Source organism: Myotis davidii, unplaced genomic scaffold (genome assembly GCF_000327345.1).
Source record: "Myotis davidii unplaced genomic scaffold, ASM32734v1 scaffold925, whole genome shotgun sequence".
Taxonomy (NCBI): domain Eukaryota; kingdom Metazoa; phylum Chordata; class Mammalia; order Chiroptera; family Vespertilionidae; genus Myotis; species Myotis davidii.
The window spans coordinates 89,919-109,142 of NW_006296531.1; the positions used below are offsets into that span (position 1 = coordinate 89,919).

The 19,224-nt window shown below is 42.5% G+C and overlaps 2 protein-coding genes across 7 annotated transcripts in view; one reads left to right on the forward strand and one right to left on the reverse strand.

Moving 5' to 3' along the window:
- NUP88 (nucleoporin 88kDa) overlaps nt 1-10,626 on the forward strand; it is a 30,101-nt gene extending 19,475 nt beyond the window's left edge. For both annotated transcript variants that reach the window (XM_015569223.1, XM_015569224.1), the window contains 10 exons: nt 1,099-1,197; nt 3,696-3,786; nt 6,509-6,610; nt 8,187-8,345; nt 8,598-8,723; nt 8,830-8,895; nt 9,035-9,115; nt 9,383-9,509; nt 9,844-9,962; nt 10,376-10,626. In XM_015569223.1, coding sequence (XP_015424709.1) covers nt 1,099-1,197; nt 3,696-3,786; nt 6,509-6,610; nt 8,187-8,345; nt 8,598-8,723; nt 8,830-8,895; nt 9,035-9,115; nt 9,383-9,509; nt 9,844-9,962; nt 10,376-10,439 — 1,034 coding nt within the window. In that variant the 3' untranslated portion in view covers nt 10,440-10,626. The remainder of the gene's footprint in view (nt 1-1,098; nt 1,198-3,695; nt 3,787-6,508; nt 6,611-8,186; nt 8,346-8,597; nt 8,724-8,829; nt 8,896-9,034; nt 9,116-9,382; nt 9,510-9,843; nt 9,963-10,375) is intronic.
- Nucleotides 10,627-10,798: 172 nt separating this feature from the next.
- Nucleotides 10,799-19,224, reverse strand: part of RABEP1 (rabaptin, RAB GTPase binding effector protein 1) — a 102,185-nt gene continuing 93,759 nt past the window's right edge. For all 5 annotated transcript variants that reach the window (XM_015569219.1, XM_015569220.1, XM_015569218.1 and 2 more), the window contains 4 exons: nt 18,961-19,016; nt 16,244-16,342; nt 14,187-14,303; nt 10,799-13,461 (listed from right to left, as the gene is read on the reverse strand). In XM_015569219.1, the coding sequence (XP_015424705.1) occupies nt 13,360-13,461; nt 14,187-14,303; nt 16,244-16,342; nt 18,961-19,016 (374 nt within the window). In that variant the 3' untranslated portion in view covers nt 10,799-13,359. The remainder of the gene's footprint in view (nt 13,462-14,186; nt 14,304-16,243; nt 16,343-18,960; nt 19,017-19,224) is intronic.

Sequence of the window (19,224 nt, forward strand, 5' to 3'; positions counted from 1 at the left end):
TAAATTGCATGCGTGTGTTTCCATCTCTCATTGTTGATCATGAATTTGATTGACACTTCTATTATAGAGAAAGGGCAAATAGCAATATTAAAATATTCCTTCTAATTAATTTCCTTTTATTGTGCATAAATTCATGCACTGGGCCACTAGCTTGTAAATAATAATCAGTATTTAAGAGCTCTTCTTTTAGTCTAAGAATGGTCTTACTAATACTAGGGCTCAAAAGAAGTATAGAAAATTTCATTAAAATTACATAACAACTGATCATATATTTTTTAAAATATATTTTTATTGATTTCAGAGAGGAAGGGAGGGGAGTTAGAGAGAAACATCAATAATGACAGAATCATTGATTTGCTGCCTCCTGCACATCCCCTACTGGGGATCGAGCCTGCAACCTGGGGATGTGCCTTTGACTGGGAATCGAACCTGGGACCCTTCAGTCCACAGGATGGTGCTCTATCTACTGAGCCAAACCAGCAAGGGCACAGCTGCTCATATTTTTTAGTATAAATATAAGTGATTGTCAAACAAAAATTGGAAGTAGAACTTAAAAATTATCTGTGGGTCAACATTATCAAGACAAGTAAAGCTTTACCTTTCATACCTGCTTTACTGTCTTATGACAGAACTATTTACTAACCAGTTGTATCGAAGTCTTTTAGTGTACTTGTACTTATAGGAGTGCACTTGCTTCACCAATTTCATGTAAGTAGATGTGTGCATAAGTTTTCTGCAGACCTATCCTACTCATTTTATTTTTGAATACCTGTAAATAAATGCACAAAAGTAAATAGAAAGGCATAAATGATTACCTGGTAGCAAGTGTTTATATTTTGGTGAACTCTATTGTGTTAATATTTAGAAAATAATGCATTTGCATTGTGTTTATTCATCATACTTTTTAAAACACCTAAAATATATTTGAAAGTTAAGTTCAGATTTTAAAATTTCAAAAACCCCCTAACATAGTGTCATAATAAAAATGTCCTGTTGATCTTCCATCATTTTCATCAGAAAACGTGTTTTGGGCTGCTAGGGTGAATATTTTCAGTTTTCCACTGGCTTCCTTTATATCATTAATGATTCTATTTGCAGATCCCAAGTGTCCCTCAAGATATCACTGTACTCATGAAGCTGGTGTACATAGTGTTGGACTAACTTGGATTCATAAACTTCATAAATTTCTTGGATCAGGTGAGTTTTCTGTGCTTTTCAGTATGTTTCACGGATCCTATTAAAAAGTAGTTTAGAAAAACCCTGGCCTTTGTGGTTCAGTTGGTTGAGCATTGTCCCATGCACCAAGAGTTCGTCGGTTTGATTCCTAATCAGAACATATGCTCACGTTTCAGGCTGGATCCCCAGTAGGGGGCATGCAAGAGGCAGCCAATCAGGGATTCTCATTATTGATATTTCCATCGCTTCCCTTCCTCTCTGAAATCAATAAAAACTTTATTTTTAAGTAGTTTGGAATAGAAAAATAATTTTGGAATAGAAAATTAATGAAACCAAAAGTTGGTTCTTTAAAAAAATTAACAAAGTTGACAAACCTTTAGCCAGTCTGAGCAAAAATAAAAGAGAGGACTCAAATTATGACAGTTAGGAATGAAATAGGGGTGTTACTACTGATCTTTCAGAAATAGAAAGATTATAATAGGATACCATGAACAGCTGTATGCCGATTAGATAACTTAGATGAAATGGACAAATTTCTAGAAAGACATTACCAAAACTGACTCAAGAAGTAGAAAATTTGAGTAGACCTGTTCAAGTAAAGCGATTGAATTAGTAAACAAAACTACCTAAAAAGAAAAGTTCAGGACAAACTGGCTTCACATCTTACCTAATAATAGACAAACATGCAAATTGACTGTACCTTCATTACACCGCAAGCCACGCCAACCAGCCAATCAGAGCGACTATATGCAAATTAACCCAACGAAGATGGCGGCCAGCCGCCACAGAGCTGGAGCAAGCAGGAGGCTTGGTTGCCCCAATGATGGAGGAAGCCAAGCTTCCCGGCAGCTCTGAGCTCCACTCAAAGCAACAAAATTTCAATTATAGAAGGTAAATAAACCCCAGATACCTGCTTCCAGTCACCATGGCCACGGAGCTGGAGTGAGTAAAAACAAAAAGATGAAAGGCTGGAATTTTCGGTCGCCAGAGGGCATGGTCAGTCTGAAAACAGACATCAGCTCCTCACCCAGGCTGGCCAGGCACCCTGGAGGGGGTTTGGGCAGCCTGAAAACAGCCCTCAGCCCCTCACCCAGGCTGGCCAGACACCCCAGCGGGACCCCCACCCTGATCCAGGACACCCTTCAGGGCAAACCAGTTGGCCCCCACCGGTGCACCAGGCCTCTATTCTATATAGTCTGCTCCCTGCTGGTAAGTGGACATCCCCCGAGGATTGCTGGGCTGCCAGAGGAATGTCTGACTGCCAGCTTGGGCCTGATCCCCCAGGAAGCAGGCCTAAGCCAGCAGGTGGACATCCTCCAAGGGGTCCCAGACTGCAAGTGGGCATAGGCCAGGCTGAGGGGCCCCCCGAATGCACAAATTTTTGTGCACTGGGCCTCTAGTTTAAAGAATAAATATCAATTATTCATAAGCTCTTCCAAAAAATAGGAGAGGAACACTTTCTAACTCACTCTATGAGGTATTACCCTGATGCCAAAACCAAACAAAGATGTCAAGAAAACTACAGACAGATATCTCTCATGAATATGAATAGAAAAATCTTCGACAAAATACTAGCAAACCAAATCCAGCAATATATAAAAAGCATCATATACCATGACTAAGTGGGATTTATCCCAGGAATGCAAGGGTAGTTTAACACCCAGAAATCAATCCATGTATTATATACCACAGCAATAGCATAAAGGACAAAAACCATAATTATCTTAATAGAGAAAATGCATTTAAGAAAATTTAATAGCCTTTCATGTTAAAAACTAGAGGCCTGGCACACAGATTCGTGAATGGGTAGGGTCCCTCAGCTTGGCCAGCTTGGGGGAGGGACTGCAGGAGGTTGGCTGTGGGAGTATACTGACCACCAGGGGGCAGCTCCTGCGTTGAGCGTCTGCCCCCTGGTGGTCAGTGCACATCATAGCTACTGGAGAGTCATCGATCCTCTGGTCGTAACGGTCGCTTAGGCTTTTATATATGTAGATACTCAACAAACGAGTAATAGAAAGGCACTTCCTCAAACGGATAAAGGGCAACTAAAAAATCCATAGCTAATGCCAAACTTCATGGTGAAGACCAAGTGCTTTCTGTATTAGCTTTATATTGCTGTTATTATAAATCGCTATAAATGGCTTAAAACAATAAAAATTTACCCTGGCTTTTGTGGGTCAGTGGTTAGAGCACCAGCTTGCAAACCAAAGGGTCACAGGTTTAATTCTCAGTCAAGGGCAGATACCTAGGTTGTGGGTTCGATCCCCGATCTGGGCACATGTGGAAGGCAGCCAATTGATATTTCTCTAACCACCCACCCCCTTCCCTTCTTCCCTTCCACTCTGAAAAAAGAAAAAAAAAATGGAAAAAATATCCTCAGATGAGGATTAACCAAAAAAAACAAAAACACGGTTTGAGACAAGAACTTAATTGCTTTTAATTAATATTGTCAGCATTTTAATTTGGAGACATTTGTGCATCAGTTAACTTGTGTAATGTGATAATGTGTTCCTTTGTAGATGAAGAAGATAAGGATAGTTTACAGGAACTTGCTACGGAACAGAAATGCTTTGTGGAACACATCCTTTGTACAAAGCCATTGCCATGCAGGTAAGAACCAATTCCTTGTCTACACAGGTAACTGTTGTTTGCCCCAGTAATCCAGATACATGTATGCATCACACTCACATGAAACTCACCCCTAAGAGTATCAGTTCATCCAGTGATCATCTGGAGTTCCCCTGTCTCAGGACCGTCATGTACTGTGTCCTCTCTCTGGAAGGAGTGTCCCAATTGCAGCTGTAGTTTGCTGTCTTCACTCGGCTAACTCTACTGATTCTTCCTATCTTAACTTAGTACCAGTTCTTCAGAAGGGGCTCCTCGATTCCCCAGTCTGACCTCAGGTTCTCCTCTTATTACGCCGTTTTCTCTGTAGTACATTAAAGGTGGCGTCTGTATTTGTTTAATGTCTGTCACACTGCTAGAGTACGTTTCAGGAGAGCAGAGACTACATCTGTTTCCATTTACTGGGGCCATTTACTGTCCCCTCCTGTCGGCATACTCGCTGTCTGACGTGCGTAGTGGGTGTTGAGTAAATATTTGATGACTAAATAAAGGGAAATGTCTAGAATGACTCCCAAGTTCCTACTTGGGATAACTGGGTAGATGTGGTCCCTTGGAGACACGTGGGACATAGGAGAAAGTATGTTTGGGAGGATGGAGACATGTTAATGGGGGCACTTGGAGTTTTCTGTTCCTGTGGCACATCCAGGTGGAGGCACTCAGTAGGCTGTTGGACATGTGTCTCTGGTGTTTGGATGATCTAGGCTAGAACAGTATGGCTGTGGGAAATGTCAGCTTTGAAATGTGTCTATGGTTAAGGTTACTCAGAAAGGAGCCTAGCATGCAGAAGGGGCTCCTCGATTCCCCAGTCTGACCTCAGGTTCTCCTCTTATTACGCCGTTTTCTCTGTAGTACATTAAAGGTGGCGTCTGTATTTGTTTAATGTCTGTCACACTGCTAGAGTACGTTTCAGGAGAGCAGAGACTACATCTGTTTCCATTTACTGGGGCCATTTACTGTCCCCTCCTGTCGGCATACTCGCTGTCTGACGTGCGTAGTGGGTGTTGAGTAAATATTTGATGACTAAATAAAGGGAAATGTCTAGAATGACTCCCAAGTTCCTACTTGGGATAACTGGGTAGATGTGGTCCCTTGGAGACACGTGGGACATAGGAGAAAGTATGTTTGGGAGGATGGAGACATGTTAATGGGGGCACTTGGAGTTTTCTGTTCCTGTGGCACATCCAGGTGGAGGCACTCAGTAGGCTGTTGGACATGTGTCTCTGGTGTTTGGATGATCTAGGCTAGAACAGTATGGCTGTGGGAAATGTCAGCTTTGAAATGTGTCTATGGTTAAGGTTACTCAGAAAGGAGCCTAGCATGGGTAGAGGAGACCTGTGAAGAGAGTCTGAGCAACACTTTCTCACAGTCGGTGAGTCAGGATAGAGCCCAGCCAAGGAAGGAAACTCGAGTCCAGGGCTGCCAGAAAGACTACAGGAAACCTGAAGGAAAAGATGTCAGGATGCCAGGGAGGTGGGTGCCTCGGGGAGCAAGCAGTGGGCAGCAGCAGGAAGGAGTCATGAGTCTAGACTTGGCAGTACAGGGGCTTCATCTGGAACTGGAAGGGAAACAATCGTAGGTGGGGGAGGAGAGCACCAGAGTGAAAAGTGAACAGGGAAAAGAGAATAAAATTCCACTTACATACATTTCAAAAACAGGAGGTAAAATTAAACAGGTTGAAAGTACCACCTAGGAAGGAATACATAGAAAACTATGAAGCAAAGCAGGAGCGTGAGTATCATAAAAGTCAGAATAGCGGTGACTGCTCTAAGGAGTGGAAGGCTGGATTGGGTAGTATCAGCGCCTTGGTAGCGGCAGCATTCCGATTGGTGACCTGGATAGTGGTTACAGAATGTATGTATGCACTCTTCTGAGTGTAGCTTTCACACTGAAAATATAAAATACAAAATTTTTAACCTCCCAGACTCACCCTTACCTACCTCCCCTCTTATAGGTTACAATTTGAAGTCTGCTGATTCTAAAGAGAAGGGAAGAAAAACTAGGTTGGGGGGGGGGGCTTGAAATTACAGTGGAGTTTTGAATGAAGAGATGTGAGCATGTTTATAAGCCGAGGGTAGACAATAGGAGATTTTGAAACTACAGAGTTGAGATCAGAAGAGGTGAGCGGAAATGGCATTGTCAGTCCAGGGCGGAAGTGTGCTGTGGGGGTGGGATGAACATTGGGGCAGGTCGAGTAGCCTGTTGGCAGGAAAGACATTTCCTCCAGTGAAATAACCAGGATTAAGAGGGAGAGGCAAGCCATGCGCAGGAAATGAAGTCCTGTGACAGGTGTTGGGCTGCCTGGGATTTTTCATGAGAAATAGACTGAATTCAGTCAGCAGTTTCTGAGCACTTTATCTGGGCTAGGCAGAGACAGCTGGGGCTTCTGTGCAAGTTGGGGAGAAAGACACGTATAACTTGACTGAATCATGTAACTGCTGAGATTAGTGCGCATCATGAGGCTCTGGGTTCCTGAGTGACTTATAAGTCAAATGGCCTCTAGGCTGCTAAGTGACAGCATGTTTCAAACCAGTCACAGCTGTGAGTAGTACAGGTTTCCAGGTCGGCACCCTTGAGGTTACTGCACTAAGAGCAGGTCCCAGGCAACTGATAGCACAGCCAGAGAAGGCGGCGAACCTCAGCCATGTCATTACACTTGGATCCACTGCGGTTGCCATTTCATAATTTCCCTGTGCCTGTGTGTTTCCAGGCAGCCAGCTCCGATTCAAGGGTTCTGGATTGTCCCTGACATCCTGGGGCCCACGATGATCTGCATCACCAGCACCTATGAATGCCTCATAAGGCCTTTATTGTAAGTACTTTTTTGTATTCCCCACACAACTTGTTAATTCTGCAAGATCTAAACTGGGAAAATGCCCTTAGAAACGGCTTGAAGGTACTTGGATTATGCTTTGGCTTCTTATGATGGTTGGAAAGATAGAATAGGATTACTTTTAGGCATGATATCATCTCTGGCTACCTGAGAGTCAAGAGCTTTACTTCAAAGTATGGGAAAGCATACTAAAATAGCGAACTCCATTAATATGAATTATACTCAATGATTATCATGTTCTATGTGCCAGAATTAAAAGTAAGGCAGTTACATGCATTTTCTCCTGTAACCAAAGCGACCCTGTAAGGACCACACTATTATGCCCATCTTGTAAAAGGAAACAGGGCTTTCTCACTCCCAAGTCCATGCTCACACTTTAACTTCTCCATTTCTGCCAGGCTCAGAGGGACGTCATAGACATGTAACTCTGGAAGTCTGGTGGTATAGAGCTGAACTCGTAATCTTCCTTCTTAAAGCACTCGTATGACGCTATAAGGGCTGTGTGGTTGTTTTGTTTTTCCAGCAACCCTGGAATGTCATTCTGGATTTTTTAAATGCAGGAATAAGCCACTGGTGTTGAACACTGGCACCCCGCTTCCCTAGTCTCCTGGTGTCATTTCAAAGCATGTACTTTTAGATTACTGACACAGTTCATTAATTTACTATCCTTCAAGGAACTCCCATGCTCTCTGAAGACTGATGTTACACTATTTGGAAAGCAAAAGATCTCTTATCAATTTTGTATTACTTACACTAAAAGAGACTAAAAACTCTAGCAAGAATAAACATAATAAAATCCCTGAAAAAATTCCTTTTTGCCTTTTGTCTCAAGCGTATTTTTAAAAACCCATCCTACCTTTAGTGAAATAAGACCTACACACTGGGTTACTTCAGAATAAAAATGTGAATCTCAGAGGAAAAGAAAACTGAAATGTTGTTATCTAGATACATTCAAATCATGTTTTCTGCTAACTCCCTAAAATACAGGTTGTCTATAGTGTAATATTGTTGTTTAACAAACTCCCAGATTATTGTTGCAGAGTAAGTCGCTCACCATGGTCTTAACTTTTGCAGTCTTTCAAGCTCTCTGAAATTGCCATTGTGAATATTTGTAATATTCGAGTGAATGTAATTTTTATAAGTCAAGTTATATAGAGAGTAAGTACAGTATTTAGTGGTTATCTGGGTGAACATTGGTTTTGATCAAATCCAAACTATACCTAGGAAATGAGTGATTCATTTGTTTATGACTCTGGCTTATAACGGGCTCTTGAGTCCTTGCAGAAAAGTTCATGATGAATTTATACCCTGTGCTGCCTTGATCTTTACAAAAAGAATTTGGAGTAACCACCAAAATGCTTTGACAAATGGTAGCATTGGTAGAATAAGGGGGTAGTCCCCCAAGGTTTTGTCTTCATGGCAGAAATGTACATCCTGGTACTCACACACACAGTGCCATTTGATAGTTCCTTAAGATTCTGGGCAGATGTGGCAAATGCTTTCCTCTGATACAGTAAGCGACTTCATGGTAGATTCTGTTTCATTTATTTTGCAGAAGCACAGTCCATCCTGCGTCTCCTCCCCTGCTTTGTACTCAAGGAGATGTTGAAGTGGCAGAGTCTCCCCTCCGAATTCTAGCTGAAGCCCCGGATTCCTTTGAAAAGCATATAAGAAGCATTTTGCAACGCACTGTTGCAAATCCAGCATTTTTGAAGTATGGGATATAGGTTATAGGTTTTAAGAACTGGTTCATCCTCTCCTCAGCTATTTATTTCATTTAATGTACTTTTTACTATGTTGGAGTTGGAAGAAACATAGGGCATATTTAATCAGCTAGTGAATAGACAGAATGGATATAGAGGCACCTGAATATGATAAAAAGGGAAAAAAGCAGCTATGACCTGAGTCAATTTTTAGTTGTTTTACTCAACTAAAGGAAAGTAATGGTAGAAACTTTTTTTTAAAGATCATCTGAAAAAGATACAGCCCCTCCTCCTGAAGAATGTCTTCAGCTCATCAGCAGAGCCACCCAGGTGTTCAGAGAGCAGTACATTCTTAAACAGGACCTGGCCAAGGAGGAGATTCAGCGGAGGTAGGTGGCCTTTGCTCACGTACCACCAGCTCCTGGCGGGCAGCCGACACTGTGTAATGGCCTAGACCTGGCTTCCCATTACATTTCTTTTTTTTTGCTTTTGAAGGATCAAATTATTATGTGACCAAAAAAAGAAACAACTTGAAGATCTCAATTATTGTCGAGAGGAAAGGTAAGTGCCAAAATTGGGGAGGAGAAAAAAAAAAAAAGCTCAAGACGACGGGAACTGTTTCTTGCCCTAAAACCCAGACCACATTAGCTGGCTTCACCATCAAGATGGACCCTAAGAGTCTTATTTTTTCTGCCATTAGGAAAAGTTTGCGGGAAATGGCTGAGCGCTTAGCTGACAAATATGAGGAAGCCAAGGAAAAACAAGAAGATATCACAAACAGGTCAGGTGTCGTACAACATTCAGTTCCCCGCTCAGGTACTACTAGTGCTACGTGCTCAGATATTAACAGTGCCACGCGAAGTGGGCCTGAAGTGTTCCCCCAGGCCTGCGGAATGGAGCTGGCTCCCTTACCCCTCCTGAGGTGCGTTAGGGAAGACAGTGCAGTGATGCCTTCTCCGTCATCCTGTGGTGCTCCCTTCATAGACACTAGATTCATTCCTAAGTGGCAGAGATCTCGAGCTGAGATGTTTTCTTGCCTTTTTTAAAGGATGAAAAAAGTACTTCACAGTTTTCATTCTCAGCTTCCAGTTCTCTCTGATAGTGAGAGAGACATGAAGAAAGAATTACAGTTGATACCTGATCAACTTCGACATTTGGGCAATGCCATCAAACAGGTAGGAATGAATATAGGTTGTTAAATTTTGTACTTATGTTTGTTCTGTAAGAATTATTTCATAAAATATAAAAAATTCTCAGAGGGGGTAGGGAAGGTGGGAAGAGATTTACTAAAGAACTTACAAGTATAATCCATGGACACAGACAGTAATGCAGTGAAGGCCTGGGAAGGGAGCAGGAGTGGGGAAGAGGGAGTCAATGAGGGGGAAAAAAGAGGGTGGGCAAATCTGTAATACTTTTCAACAACAAAAATACACTTTAAAAGTAAAAAGATACCATGAAAACATGTAGCAAACCACAGCCAAAAAACCTATGTTCTGTTTGATACTTAAGGTTACCATGAAAAAAGACTATCAGCAGCGCAAGATGGAAAAGATACTGAGTCCTCAAAAACCCACCATTACCCTCAGTGCCTACCAGCGGAAATGCATTCAGTCCATCCTGAAGGAGGAGTAAGTAATACTAATAGTCAGCTGTTATGAGGTAGCTTTTTCTTTGCAATAAATATGCCAAACGTAGCCTTTCTCTGCCCAGCTGACATTACTTGGCATTTGTATGTCAAGTTTACTGGAATAGGAGCCATGTGATAAAGAACTTGAGATGATGACTTCATTGTAATATGATTTTGTTGTGTGGTCAAGGTGTAGTCCCCAGGGAACATGTTAAAAAATATTTCCAGCAGTTGCAATACCATTTGCCACTGTTGTTAGCCTTAAATAAGTAGTAAACACCATTACTATCCATCTGAAATGTTAACCTGTTTATTTTAGCAAAGCACTTCTAATTTCAACATTACTAACTAGTTTGAATTCTTTATGGCTTACTCATTTGTTCTGTTCCCAAAAGTGATTTTATGGTTTTACAGGGGTGAACACATAAGAGAAATGGTGAAGCAGATTAATGATATCCGAAATCATGTCAACTTCTGACACCACCAGGAACAGTCGCACCTGAAGTTAACACAAGTGAAGGCTTGAGCTCAAACTGTAAAACAAGCCAGTAGCATTATCTATTTATAAAGAGGCATTTGGATGAGCTTTGGTGTTATATTGTTCATCATTTTCATACTTTAATTATTGAATAAATGCTTTTACTTAAAAATTGGAATGTGCCTTATATATGCTTAAGTTGATGATTATGTTCAGCAATGGCTTAGGATTTTTTTTAAAAGCCCAAGAACCCTGAGTTTTCTCCACAGCTGAACAAGATTAAGAGCTGCATTTTAAAGTGCCAACACCAGAAATGTGATTCTGAAAAGGGAGGATTCAAAGGAAAAGGCCACACAGTATACTAGGCAGCAGCTTTTTTAATTTGAACACTCTCTTCCTAAGGACACACCTTCAGTACAGTTAACAAACGGTTACATCTGAAATCTGCTTAGAGCCGAGCCCAGGATCCACAACTGCAAAGCCGCTGCTGGCGCACTTCCACAGGCAGTATTACCTTTGAGAGCTCAGTTTGGCTGTGCACTGTGTCCTGATATGAGTTACAAGTGAGTACAAGGTACAAATGTAGGACTTCAAAAGGAAAAAGAAACAAATGACTTTGTCTGCAGTATATGATTTTGTTCTGTTAGCGTTGGGTAATGTTTTTTACCTGCCGATATTAGTTCTGAAAGGTAATACTGCACCTGCCTAGAAATGGCCGAGTGACTGCCAATTAAAAGCCACATAAGGCAGGTAACAGGTAGGAGGTAAATCATGTTAGACATGCGTGAGAAAATATGTGTACAGACTGAACACAAACACAGGAACACTTGTGAAACCGAACTGATCTTTTCTTTTGCCCAGACAGGCTAAATCCTGCCTTCAAATCAATTTCCCATTTACACAGAAAACCCTGATTGAAGTGTTTCTTACCAGGATAGTGGCACAGAGTTTGCCTCATATCAGAAACAAATTGTTAACAAAACCTAGAGTAACAGTTTGGGTTTTTCTATGACATTTTTCTTAACAAAGTGGGTTCCAACAGTCTGCATCTGCCACAGTAGAGACTACCAATGGTTCCCTAATCATGATTTTATTGGCCCAGTGCCACCTTACTGAGAAAAACATCTGCAAGCTTGTCTCAGCAGAGCAGTTCCCTGGGGGCTAGAGTTTAGTTCAGGAAGATTATGAATTACCCATCCATCCTGAATTATAGTGCCAATTTTAATATTCTGAAACAAATTAGCTCAGAGCTTATTCAAGGAACCAGTCTTACACTTACAACATTTAAACAGATTGTATTTTAGAATTAAATTCCCTGTAACTCAATGAGGATAAATGTTTCCTTTAAACCAAAGTAGTACTTTATACAAAGGGACTGTAAACCAATTAAAATAACGTTTCATGCATGGCAAGCCTGTAGCACTATTTCCATAATTAGTATTTACTTTTAAATTCATAATCATGAATCCAAGACTACAACAATAACCTAAGGAATGAGGTATGTAGTCTGTATCTTGTCTCATGGAAGACAGAAGTAAAGATCTTTCCGGCTAGTCCACAATAGCTTCATTTATAACAATGACAATTCACTTTAAACTCTAAGTTGATGGTGGCTTTAAATGAGCCAAACAATCTACTTAATCCATTTAATTACTGTAAGGGTCCTTCAAGTACCCTGCTGTTATATAACACCAATCACAAAAATTATCTGAAAACAATTTTACCTTTGAACCATCTCTATCATGAATGAAACCATGTAGACTCCTACTGGCTAACAGTCCTGCAGCAGGTCAATAACCAACAGGAACCATTCTCTGCTTTCTGCAACACCATACAGCCACAGCCTGTTCACTGAAGCTTTCTTCACAAAGAAAAGCTAACCTCACAGGAATGACAAAGCAGATTTCCAAACTGATGAACGGACTGACTGGGATTTTCCCAACTTCATAAGCATTATCACACTCCAAGTCTAAATTATAAAAGTAAAATACAAAATTGGTACCTGTCAAACATAGTTATCACCATTTTGTATTTGACACTTCTGAAACAGTACTTCGGCCCATTGATTCGAGTTAAAAGTAAGCAGCAGATTTATAAATTTGTACTAGATGTTGTCAGCTTGTTTTGTTAATATTATCTTTTCCCAATGATTCAATAACAAAGTTTTCAAGAGCAGGTGGTACCAGTTCAGTTTGACCCTGGTACCTGTGGGCCCATGAAATTTATCCAAGTAGCAGAAAAAGTGCTTTCAAACAGTTTCTTGTGCTTTTCCTTTAACCTCAATTTCCAATACGTATAGCCCCAGCTAAGTTTTCAAATTCTCATAATTCAGTTCTTGAATTGGTTTTGTTTGCCACAACTTCTGATTCTCCAGCAAGTTTCAGTAGCATTTAAGATCCTCCAATGTAAGATAGTTTTTTTAAAAAGCACTGAGCTAGGAAATGCAGTCACTAGCCAATGGCCTGCTCTCAAACTTCATATTTTAATATAAAATACTCATACAGCATACTACACGTCTCTTGCTAGCTGAATACTGTTACTGATGTACTCTATACAACAAATAATAATCTCTTCCAATATCTATGAACAGAAAATGTAATTCCAAACACTACTAGATGGTGCTTTAGGGAAATGTTGGATAAACAGGCAAGGAAACAGCACTTTCTCCATCACCGAACCTGATTCACATCTGCTGGAGTCAAGCCTGGGGTCTCGCTAGTGTTCCCACTTGAAAGGTCTTTTTGCTGCAAATTAGCCTGGCTGTTTGCTGTTCCTGTGCTGCACAGTCTTCTCCCACTAGAAACATATCTCCCCAGTCTTCCTTTTTTTGTGACTTCTTTAGTTAAGAGTAAGTAATTAATGTTGCTCTAAAGATGAGTTAAAAACCCAAAGTGCAGGCGAGAATCCTGCTGTGAAGGTGTCATGTCTCAGGAAGCTGGTTAATGTCTGTCAGTTTGGTATCATTCAGAATTGCCCGGACTCTCTCCAATGAGTCTGCTTGCCGGATCCGCTCTAACTGCACCTGGAGAGACAATACAGGGTAAGTGCACATGGTTCCTGCCTAGATTTTCGGAAGGTTACTTTGATTGGTTTAGAGGAGATGGAGCAATTCCCAAAAGCTGCTGTGGAGCAGACCCAGTGTAAGGTGCTGGGACCATGGATGTTAATGAGACCTGACCCCTGAGAACCCACAGTTCAGTTGGTGGTGGGGCAAGGGGACTTATAGAGAATCTCAGCACAATATGCTAAATGTCACTGGAGGCACTCACTGTGTGCCAAGCGGCATGGAGGTGGTGGCGGACCACTGTGGCCTAGTGTGAGGACCTAGCTCTGTAGGTCTATGGGGAAGACAAAGCTAAGCTGGGCCTGGGGAATCAGGCGCTGATGAGATAATGAGGCTTACCAGAGTGACTACTGTGGGCAAGGAACCACAAGGAGTTAAAATACATTGGAACATGGAATATAAAATATAAGGCAAAGAAGTGAAAAACTGTAGGGATAGGCCTTGTTGGGAAGGGTCTTACATGGTATTCCAAGGACTTCACTCTTTACTCTTAAGGACCAACGGTACAGAGGGAAAGGGGTACAAGTCTGAAGTACACACCTGGGTTTTGGCTTGAATGACCAGGCAGGTGTTTGGGCTGGATTAGCTATTGTCAGTGGTGGAGTCAAGGGGCGGTGAGTTCGCTTGGGTACCAGGACCCCCTAAACTGCCTTGGTGCTCTAAGGGTTCCCCAAATGCCTCACCTGAAGGGTTTGAGAAAGCTTTACAAAATCTCTCTGGACTTGTTCACTGACATCTAGTTCTGTCTGCAACCTCTGAGCTTTGTTCTTCTCTTCAAACATTAGTTGTTCAATGGTAACCTAAAAAAATACAAGTTTTGAAGGAGGATTAACGCCAAAGAGCCATAGGTCAGAATCACTTAGGACAGTGGTTCTCAACTTGGCTACACATTAGAATCACCTGGGAATCTTTGAAAATCCTGATTTCTGGGCCTCATCCTCTGGAAATTCTGTTTCTTTGTTATGGAGTGGGGCCACAACATTAGTAACAAAGAAACAGAATTTCCAGAGGATGGGGCCCAGAAATCAGGATTTTAAAAGGATTCCCAGGTGATTCTAATGTGCAGCCAAGGTTGAGAACCACTGACTTAGGAGATCTAGGAACTTGTAGTCTCCTACTAGATAAGAAAGGTGGGTATCGAGTTGCCTAAGCTACTTGCTCAAGGTCCCTAAAATGAATCAAAACGTATAAAGTGCTGCACGGACAGACGCACATATCTCCCCTCACCCCCAGCAGCTTGGTGACAGTGGCTAATCATCAAGAAGCAGCTACTGAGCCCTAGCTGGTTTGGCTCAGTGGATAGAGCATCGTCCTGTGGACTGAAAGGTCCTGAGTTTGATTTCGGTCAGGACACATGCCCTGGTTGTGGGCTCGATCTCCAGTAGAGGGTGTGCAGGAGGCAGCTGATCAATGATTCTCTCTCATCATTGATGTTTCTATCTCTCCCCTCTCCCTCTCTGAAATCAATGTCTACACTAATAAAAGAGAAAGATGCAAATTTTTATTTTTAATTGATTTCAGAGAGGGAGAGGGAGCGGTAAAAACATCAATGATGAGAGAGAATCATTGATTGGCTGCCAAGAAAGATGCAAATTGACTGTACCTTTGTGACACCCAGCAGCCAATCAGGAGTGAGTATGCAAATCAACCCAACAAAGATAGTGGGTTAATTTGCATACGCAGGTGCCAAGCAGCAGGGGCGAGGTGGGATGCTTGCTCATTGCCATGGTGACGATGCAGGCATTCCGCACCGCCCAGCTGCTCCGGGCCTCTGGGCAGCATGGGAAGGTGGAAAGTTGTCTCCAGGCCAGAAGGAAGGCAGAAAGGCAGCTCCGGGCTGGAGTGAAGGCGGAAAGGCGGCTCTTGTCGGAGCGAAGGCAGTACTGGCAGCCAGGGGAAGGAAGGCCCATTCTTGCATGAATCTTCGTGCATCAGGCCTCTAGTCAATTAATAACTACTATACACCTAATTTTCTGAGTCATAAAAGTAGGAGTCATTTTCCATTCTCTTTACCTAATGATTACTCAGTTACTCATCCCATCTCCTAATCATTTATAGAATATGTCTTCTCTTTTCCATTCCTTCCCAAGCCCCATCATTTCTCCTGCATTGGGTATATACATATATATATATATATTTAAAGCAGCTCTAAAATCAGAGCTACTACAGCAATAGGGACAGAAACTTTGGGGACTTTCTCTGACAACCATAACAGTCAAGCATATGAAAACTGTCAGTGAACATGTATCAGGCAGCCCCAGCTATCTCCCCTTCAGCAAACCATGTGGCAACATTTCTACAGAGAACTATCAGATACCAGGTTCACAGTGTTTTTACACTTAAAAGTGACCACATAGACACTATTTCTAGGAAACCTCCCCCACAGTTAGCCTCATGCACTTTTATTCTAACTGGAATCATCAAAAATTAGGCAGCAAATATGGTTCAATGCAGTATTTGATGAGTCAAATGAATGACCCTTTTGAAGCAGTGTGTCTAGCTTTGGCAGAGCCAAGTTTGCTTCATGGCCCTTTCAGCCCAACACCTAAAAAGCCAGAGCGGGCAGTGTCAGATCTGACCCAACTCTAATGAGATAAATTCACTTCATTTTCTTTCTGCAAAGTCTTGACAACTTTCAAAGGGTAGCACTATTCAAAGCAGCAATCTTTTTTAAATAGGCAAGATGTGATCCTACATTCTTAGCACTGTTTTTTTATTCAACTACCAACAAAAACATCACCTTAGCAGTAGTCTCTTTCTTTAACTGTTCTTCCAAAGTGATTTTCATTTCCTGAAGGCTCTCAAGCTGTTGAGACTTCTCTCTTAATGTGGACTCCAACTGTGAAAGGAAGGAAAAAGCTGAATTCATCGAAACTCCCTACTCAACACACCATCCAGAGGAGCTGCACCTGGAGCGCAATGCCCAAGTTCTCAGGTCTCCTAGGCCTTGGACGTTGGCTTTGCCTGTAATGCTCTTCTCACCCTTTGGTCTCTGTGAATCTTCTATTTATTCTTCAAGACCCATTTATTTTATTAAACTAAGCAACTACTATGTTTTAAGGCCTGGAGATGGAGAAATCAGAAAAGACTAACATGTAAGTAAAGAATTCTGACATGTGAACATGGAGGAAGAAGCATTTAATTCTGCCAGAAAAGCTGAGAAGGGTTCCCTTGAAGAGATGACGTTTGATCCTTAAAAGATGAGAAATTTTACAGGGGAAAGAAAAGGGTTAAGGTGGAGAGAGCTACCAAAGAGAGGGGATGGATGAGATGAATAAAAACCCAGTTCAGGAACTGTGGTGACTATTTGCTGAGAGCTACAGAGCTACGGCACAGAGTGCTGCGGCTGAAGCTGGAGAGGCAGTAGGGAGGCCAAGGAATAAGGACTTGGTCCCGGAGGTGAAGGGAACCACTGGAGGGCTTTTAACCAGACTGGGACATAGTTTACAATTTAAAGGCCGCCTTGGTTTATTATAAAGATGAATTGGAACCTGTGAGGGCGATCTGGCTGCGACATCTGTCACCCCATTGATCGCCAGGGGTGATTCGGCTGATCTGGCTGGCTAGGCGAGTGTGCCCCTCCTCCCTCACCGATCCATGTGCGTCCCTCCCGAAGCTGCGCGCTCGGCCGAAGAGGACGACCTTCCGCCCAGAGGAGAGGACCGGTCTAAGAGGACGCCCTTCCCCCCCTCCCCCCCACCCGAGGAGAGGACCGGTCTTCGGTCAAGGGTATACGAGTAGCTGCGCTCCCCTGCTAGAACCTCCAAACAAGCTCTCAAGATGAATTGGAATGGGATAAATTTGGGAGGCTGTACAATAACCCAGGTGAGAACTGAAGCCTGAACCCAAACAGCAGCAGAGTGGAAAGGATGGGGCGTGACTAGAGGGCTGATGATTTCTGCCAGTGCAACCGCGACGGTACAGTGGAGGCAGAAGCCAGACTTCAACACGTGAGCAGTGACGGGGAGGTCAGGCAGTGGAGGTCAAGAACTAGGCTATAAAAGGAAGAAGAAAGATTGGTAACTTGAGAGAGAAGTGTAATCCAAAGAGAAACCTTTCTCCTCTTAGCAGGAAACATCTGTGTAATGGAAAAGACCAATAACAAGGTAGAAGTTCAGGCCCATAACTGAGCGGAAAACTGAGAGGAAGTCTGGTCAGAAACAAGACTCATTTTCTTTCTTTTTTTAAAATTCTTACTTGAGGATATTTTCATTGATTTTAGAGAGAGAAAGAGGAGAAAGAGAGCGAGAAACGAAACATCGATGTGAGAGTGAAACATCAATCGGTTGTCTTCCGTACATGCCCTAACTGGGAATTGAACCCGCAATCGAGGTCTGTTCCCTGACTGGGAATCGAACCCAAGACCTTTTTGGTGTATGGATGATGCTTCAACTAACTGAGCCACCTCGCTGGGCAGAAACAGATCATTTTCTCTAAAGAAACAGGACAGAGAAGGCTGGGAAGGAAAGTAAGAGAAGTAATTGAGAGGCCAGGAAGCTGAAGGTGGCGCTACGGTGACGGGTACACGGCCGTCGTGTGCCGAGTGAGGAGGTGAAGTGAGTGTGACTGTCTGACTCCCACTGGGAAGGAGGGAAGGAAGACATTTGCTAAGGGCAAATTAAAGGCCAACTGAGTAGCACTCGAGGCCCAACTGATGACAAGAGCAGTGTTTTCTTCATTCCAGTGGCGGCGGCAGCGTGGGGCAGAGGTGGAAGAGGTGCACAGCAGGATTAACCCAGAGCTGGGCAGTACCGAGTGAGGGCAGCAGACAGACAAGAAGTCAGGGGACCTGCAGGTGCTGCTGGGAGACTAGATGAAAGAAACCATACAGATGCAGCTCAGAAGAAAGCAAAGCCACGAGGAAGTCGCTAAAACCAAAGGGAAAGTTCAGGGAATGGAAGGTCTGAATGAGGTTCTCAGACAGCTGGACCCATGGATGTTAAGAGCTGGAAGGATGGTAAACGAGGATGAGGCAACACGGGGCTGGAGCGAGATAGCAGAGACGGGCTTGGTGCAGCCAAGACTGTGGGAAGGAAGGGGCAGGTGGAGGCAAAGGTCCACAAACAAGGAGGCCAGTGCTGAGCAGGGTCACACTGTCTGAGAGAAGAGGGCTCAGCCAGCTAGAAACCATCGTCTCCTGTTTGTAAAAGATTCTGTACATATTCCTACTGTAGCTTCAAATACATATCAATACCATACCTTGCCTGTCTTCCCACGACCATGGAAATTCCAGGCTGCAATCATATCTGCCCCCTCTGTACCCTCTGGTCTACATGTGGCCTGGCACAGAGCAGACTCCTCAATAAGTGGTCTCAATTATCATCACACCCTTTCCCACTTGACACAAGGGACATGTCGTAACTATATTTCATTCCTTGGGTCTAGCACAACAGAATCCAACAAATACTAGTAACTACTGGTTGCTGGTAGAATTAATTTGTAACTCGTGAAACTCACCTGTCCTTTTTCTATTTTTATTCTTTCTAATTCAGCTTTTAAGCTAGAAATGGAAGCTAGAAGGAAAAAAAGAGGGAGAAGTGTTATCATTTACTGATTATTGTGGATTTAAATTTTTTTCTTAAAACACTCCTTTTTTCTACCATAATTTCAATCTCATATAATGAAATAAGTCAAATATATACTAAATACAGAGGAAAACCAACACTCTCTTCTCAAAATTATCCCCAATCAGCATTGTAACCAAGCTCAGGTAAAAGCAGA